Source organism: Sesamum indicum, linkage group LG13, assembly GCF_000512975.1.
Source record: "Sesamum indicum cultivar Zhongzhi No. 13 linkage group LG13, S_indicum_v1.0, whole genome shotgun sequence".
Lineage (NCBI taxonomy): Eukaryota > Viridiplantae > Streptophyta > Magnoliopsida > Lamiales > Pedaliaceae > Sesamum > Sesamum indicum.
This window is the reverse complement of record NC_026157.1, coordinates 4133127-4140598: the sequence shown is the minus strand read 5'-3', so window position 1 is coordinate 4140598 and position 7472 is coordinate 4133127. Positions and strand designations below refer to the sequence as shown.

At 29.9% G+C, this 7472-nt stretch overlaps 1 protein-coding gene across 1 annotated transcript in view; it reads left to right on the top strand.

The window, feature by feature from the left end:
* LOC105176411 (zinc-finger homeodomain protein 2-like) overlaps positions 7163-7472 on the top strand; it is a gene marked incomplete in the record, with an annotated part of 1204 nt that continues 894 nt past the window's right edge. The window contains 1 exon segment of the mRNA XM_020698667.1: positions 7163-7422. Coding sequence (XP_020554326.1) covers positions 7322-7422 — 101 coding nt within the window.

Genomic DNA, 7472 nt, shown 5'->3' with positions numbered 1-7472 from the left:
GTGCATAATGGTTTGGTTCGTTGATTGCCTAACTTAAAGAACTTTGGTAATGGGGAAATTTGTGAAAGTTGTTAATATGGAAAATCTCATCGTCTTCCAATTGACAAATATGTTACGAGGAGCAAAGCCCCACTTGAGTGCATCCACAGTGACTTGTTCGGGCCTACAGCAACATCTTTGTTTTTGGCTATCGATATATGCTAATCCTTGTTGACGATTTTACAAGGTTTACTTGGGTGTATTTTATAAAGCAAAAGTCAGATGCTCTTTTAAAATTCATGGAATTTAAAGAAACAGTTGAAGGCACTCTTGGAAGGAAAATAAAGAAGCTAAGAACTGATAACGGTTCTCGGATGATTTCTTCTCACAATGTTGACAACTTGGAATAAGGAGAGAATTATCTTATGGACAAACACCTCAACAGAATGGGGTGGCAGACAAAAAGATTAGACATCTAATAGAGACATGCAAAAGTTGGTTGCATGCTAAACATTTGCCTCAGGAATTATGGATAGCCGCAATGGATTGTACAACCTATGTGATTAATCGGATGCCTCTACGTCTGATTAAAATGAGAACTCCCTATGAGATGATGTTTGGAGAAAAACCAAATGTGGAACACTTTAAGGTCTTTGGATCAATTTGCTTTGTTCATGTACTCGAGTAAGTCAAGAAGTAAACTTTATCCAAAAGCAAGGAAATGTATCTTTATTGGGTATGATCAGAGGAAAAAGGGGTGGACGTGCATGGATCTAGAGACTCATAAGTTCACAATTTTACGACATCTGGTTTCCGATGAGATTTCATCTTATTATGATTTTAAAGGAGCAAAATTGAGAGAACTTTCTACTTGTTTCAAAATGAAGGATTTGGGAGAGTTAAGTCACTTTCTTGGCTTGGAAGAGAAAAACATCAAGTACGGGATATTTTTATCTCAAAAAGGATTTGAAAAGAAGCTTGTCACAAGTTTTCGAGTAGATTTGAGTCAGAAACGCTCTACTCCACGTGATGTGAATGTCAAGTAGAGACGAGATGGTGGGTTGCTCCTTCCTGATCCTCGGCCTTACAGGCACTAGTGGGTAGCCTTCTCTATTTCACTATTTCAAGGCCAGATATCACTTTCTCTGTAAGCCGATTTATGCAACCACCTCGAAAACCACATTTGGAAGCAGCAAAGAAAATTTTGAAATATGTGAACAATATGTTTGATGTGGGATTGTTTTATAAGAAAAAAAGTGAATTTTTGACTTTATGGTTTCACGGATGCAAACTTAGGTGGTGATCTTCATGATAGAAAATCTACATCTAGCTACATATTTCTTTGTGGCAACACAAGTATTTTTTGGTATAGCAAGAAGCAGATTTTGTTTCTCTTTCAACCACCGAAGCAAATATAAAGTTGTGTCACGTGGTGCCCAAGAATGTGTTAGGCTAAGGAGGCTTATTAGTGATATGTATTCCACAATTTCTACTCCTACCAGTGCTATCAACTTAGCTTCAAATCCTATTTGTCATGGGCGAACAAAACATATCGACTCCAAGCTTCACTTTATTCGCCAGAAAGTTCTTGAAAGTACTATAAATGCTTCTGAAGTGCAAAGTTGTGATAATGTTGCTAACATTTTCACTAAAGTATTTTCAAAAGGGCAATTCGAGTTGCTTCGGGAAGTTTGACCACCATCTTCTAGATTGCCTACTAGAATTCCTACGTAATTTTCCTAGAAAAACTATGATAGTTTGCATATAAGTTTGTATTCTCCTAGGTCTTTGTTTTGACTAGGCTTTTAGTTTCTCCATGTACTCTAGAATTATCTCTTGAGTAGTATAAATAGGTGACATCCCTATTTGCATTTCAACTCAACCACAAGTCTTGTATCATCTCTAATAGTATCAAGTAAAATCTTAATACTATATTTGATTTCATTTTTGACTTGTTTTGGTGTGTTCTGTGGAGATATAAAGAAAAAAACAAGGATACATAAGTATGTGTTAAAGATAGTGTGTATATTTGTATTTGATTTTGGAGATAATTTAAAATAAATATGGTATGTTTGATATTATTTAGTGGGAGACAAAAACTAATGTTCATTGTCAAATCATGTCTTTTTTTTATATATGTGAGTATATAATATAATTTTTTTAGTTATAGAGCCTATAATTAGTGTAAACTTATTTGGACAAAAAACAAACAAGGTACTGTTTTAAAACATTTCAAAACACATCTAAAATTTCAAAAATAAATGAGGACAAACATTTATCATATTTTGTACCAAACACTATGTGAGTATTTTGAATATTTTGTAATTGTTCCAATATCAAGTGTTCTACATTCTTGACAAATAAAAGTTTTCTTTAATTGTTCTTCTCTACAAAAAAGTTATCAATCTGGAACTAATATATTCGATACACTATTTTTGATAAGTATGAGCAAAACTCGATAAATAATGAATCGAAATAAAACAATACCCATTCATTAACACGCGTGATCAATTTCACACACCCAATCTAGATAGGCAAAAACTTTCCCTTCCCCACCAAAATGGTTAAGCCATATATGTACATAATCTGATGGCGCAGTGAAACGTATCATACGGACACAACATTAATTAACATTGACACCTTGAGCTCGTCACTCATGTCAGAAAACACCACTCTCACACGCAAACACACCCACCCACCCACCCACACACACACACAACATTAACTTCAAACCACCTTATTTTCAGAATTTCTTATTAGGGTACAAAAATGATACATTTAAGCATATTAAATATTATGAATCGTGTCAGTTATTACCAGTACCATAATATGGTGGTCAACTTTCCGGTTTTATTTTGTATAAATTATATTTTATTATTCGAATTATATTAATTTTACACTTTAATATTCAAAAAAAAAATTGTATAAATTTATCATTTTAATTTTGTGAAATTTGCACTTTATCATATAGACCCGGAGTTGAATAGCTCTAATCAGACTCAAGATCTGTTCCGCCAACTCCTAATAGGATAGGAGGCTCGGCGTGCCCGTCTCATTCCGTCCTAATGGGACTAAAATCTTTTTTGCTCTTATTGAAGCTCATGTGTACCTTAAAGTTAGAAGGATTTTATGAAATCAAAATTCGAATATGTTTCTATATCCATTTAGTTCCCGCGCTTATCCCAAACAGAGTGGAGTTAGAGACCTTGATTTACCTGAACTTATAACCAAATCGACTCAACAACCAAAAAAATAAAAAGAATTAACATTTTATAAAATTTAAATTAATCATATGATGAGTAAATTACATTCATCTATATTAATATATAATCTAAAAAAAAATAACATAAAAATAATAGTTTCTATTAATTAATTAATTAAATGTGATCAAATTTAATTTGAAAAGAAAAATCATAACAATAATTCATCTCGCATATAGTATTCAACGCGCCGCCCGGGGATCCGCTCCTTCTCCACCCCAATCATGTAGGGTTACGGAGGCGCGTGGGAAGCATCCGACTTGGGACTGGCGTGGTGAAAGTAATTGTATTCTTTCTTCTGCTCTCTGCTGCTGCACCTGCAGATCCATATACTCTCTCCCCCCTCTGCACTCAACTGTTACCCCCACACTCTTTTCACTGTAGCAATACGTTTTCTTACCGCAGTTAAAGGTGAAAGAGGACGACTTTTTACCCGCACTTCACCGGCTGTCACCGGTGGCGATGAACAGCATACTAAGCTGTTTCAATGCTGAATTAGAGCTTTCGTGTCCGTATATATTTCACTCTATACAAATTTATTACAATATACTTCATAATTTTTAATTATATTGATATATTGATTAATGTTTAATAACTTAGTTTATTAAAATATTGATCCAATTATACAATTATTGCTTCTATTAAAATAAAAAAGGGGTTAATTACGTTTTGCCATTCGAATTATGATCGATTTTATATTTTGGCATATAATTTTTTTTTTTTTACTTCAACTTACCATCTCAACTTTATAAAATCTTGTATTTTACTATTAGTTGTTTTTCAATCAAATATTTTATCAAAAACATCACATTATGTGGACATTTGATACTTAAGAGCTGTGGGATGTAATTTTTCACATATGATCATGCAATGTTTTTTTCAGTAGAAAAATCTACAAAAGAATATCATACATGATAAAGTATAAATTTTACAAAATTGAGATAATAAATTGACAAAAAAAAATAATAGCAAAATGTAAAAATAGATGTACTTTGAATAACAAAATATAATTTACCCTAAAGAAACAAATGTTTGCTTGGCCTCATGCTTGAGTAAACTTATTTGTTTTACAAAATCTAAAATTTAGTTAATTTTAATTATATTCAATTGATAAAATTTATATATACTAGTCGCGGTGTCACGCGGTTCCTGCGTGCATATTATAAATAATTTTTAACGTTTTAAAATATATAATAAATAAGAAAAGAATATATAAACCAACAATTAACATTTTTTAAAAAAAAAGAAAAGAAAAAAAAGGTGAAAAAAACAACTTAATGTTTTATCGGCATGAGAAATAAATTGGTGTAGTGGTGTTAAAATAACATTATCACTTTGGTAAAAAGAAAAAAAAAGTAATTACAATTTATTTTTATCTATACTAATATACAAATAAAAGCCCCTCCACACTAAAAAACGATGGTTAATGACACTGCACTACCAATTTTTTGTTAAATCAAAAATACACTTCATGATAAAATAATTAATTTATTCAACTTTTCAAAATTTAGATTAATTGATAAATGATTATTTCTTTCTTTCTTTCTTTTGTTAGATGTAATGTGTTGGTTTATATACTTTACTCTTATTTATGATATATTTTAAAGTGTGAAAGATTATTTATTATATGCATGTAGGAACGACGGGTCATAACGGTTAGTAATTATCTAATGAGTTAAGTATGGGTGATTGAAAACACATAAATGATATTTTTTAAAATTCAAAAAATTGGTATTGCGGTGTAAGTAATCGCCTTTATGAGTAAAAATGGCCTTTTCTTCTGAGTACGGATTTAGTTGTTTCATTGGTATTATAGTCCATAGTAGATTGATTTACACAATATATTTCACTTATTATACAGATTTCACCTTTTTCCCGCAATCCATGAAAAAATTATGTCATTTTGATCAGGTTTGAGTTTTTGGATAAATGTCAAAACTATATTTATATATATATGATTTTACAGAATTATTTGATTTTTTCATCTTATTATTTGACTGTTGCAAAGCTACAATCTTCTATCATCATCAGCCCAAAATGTATTGTTCAATAACTTTTTCATATTTATAAAATATTATAGTGCATTGTATTTCTAATTTTTTTTATTTATGTAGGTGAAAGGTGAATCCAATTGGAAGCAAATTACAACTAAAAATTAGATTAATTCGTGAATAAGAATTTAATTTATGAAAAAAATTTGCTTTATAGTTCAGTAGAACTCTATTGTCTTTCATTTTACATTAACTTTTTTTTGTAAGAACGACTATTTTAATAAAATTATTTATAATATATTTTATTATATGCACGTAATGGAGCTATATATATTCAAAAAAATTTATTTAATTAAAGTTCTTTCAATATAATAATATAATAAAAATACACATAAAAAATATCAAACCATTCGAATACCAAGCAAAAAGAAACGTTGTCTAAATTATAAGTGATTATAGCTTAAAAATTATTATAAATTAATATTATTTATCACAATTAAATAAATCAATCTAAAAATTTAAGTTTTGACCATAATTAATATCAATATGATCAGAATATTTGTTATGATCTTTAACTATAATTAATGCTATAGCCTGACCTGTAAAATTAACGGGTGATAATCGTTGCAAGCAGTCGTGGTTAATTAGTATTTGCCACAACATTTTACTTATGTCGATGATAAGTAATCATAATAAGCAGTAATGACAGTTGATCAAAATTAAATCAAACTTGCTTTTAATAATAACTAAAATAAAACAAATTAGAAGTTGTTGATGATGGAACATCAAATAATTTCAAGAAGATTAATAATATTTATTTTTGCAAATGGGTAAGTTTATAATACAAACAAGCTTATGACGAAAATTTTCGCACACAAATTAATCTAAAATAATCAAAATAAGAACAATGAAATTACTATTCCAGCATGCAATCCAGTGGTCATGGCCGATTTATCATAGATAAATATAAATGCAATTTAGAGGGTTTTGTGCTAAATTCTTGTAAAATATTATATTTTATTTTAAAAATAAATTCTTAAAATATTTGGATAAAATGTCAAATTTTGTAATTAATTATAAGAGGAGTTTGATAAACTCTTAAAAATAAGTAAGAAATTCCTCGTGTTTCGAAAGGATAGTTATAAGTTCATAATATATTAATTTTAAATATTACAAACTCATTTTCTAAAAATTTATGAAATAATACTTAGAAGCTCTTAAACATTTATAAGATATTTTGAAAAAGTTTATAAGAATCACTCTAATTTGCTTTTCTTTTTCCTTATGATTCTTTTGGAATTACCTTTTACACATTATTTTTGTTTGCCATGAACTATATTTTTATTTGTCATTATTTAAGTTCGATAAAAATTATTTTGATAATTAATAATAAGAAATAATTATATTTAATTATACTTTCTGATCTATAATCTATTTATATAATCTCTTCTGCCTTTTGAAAAATTGCATACATTCACTAAAAATATCGATTTCATTTACATAAACCACTCCAACTTTTTGAAAAATTAAACATACACCTACCAGAAACGTCCATATTATATTTCCAGAATATTTTTATTTTTCAAAAAATTAGACATACATCCTACAAAAACGTCAATATTATTACACAAACTATCTCTGTGTTATTACTTCCAGATTGGGTTGTATAATTACGCAAAAGATATGAGTGGTTTCTATAAGTAAAATTAAATAAAGGAGTATAAATATAATTAATAATAATAATAAGGGTATTTATTATAGAGATCGGTAGTCAAACAAGTGAGCACCATTTTGGGTAAGAGAGATGAAAGAGAGTCAGAAAATGGGAAAGCATTCTTAACACTTGGAAGGAAAATTTTTGTCCACTTTCCTTTATCTTATCTTCAGGTTTTACCTCTCTCTCGCCCCAATTAAATTTTCTAATATAAAGAAGGGATGGAACTGGGAGCTCCGGTTGCCGGTAACACTGTCCTAGGGTTTAAGTTTTGCTGCATGTGAGCTTAGTAAAAAGATCTAGTGGAGTATGATTATATATGTATATATATATGTATGTATATGATAATTAAGGTGTTGAATTTAAGCTAAAGTAGGATGGATTTTGAGGATCAAGAAGAGGAGCAAGAGGGAGAGGTTGGGTTGGGCCCGAGTTACGATGACTCACTGGGGAACTCCAACTCGACCCGGGCGGCGCCAAATGCAGAGCAGAGCCCCGTGGAGGCGGCGCCCCCGTCTCTGCGGCAAG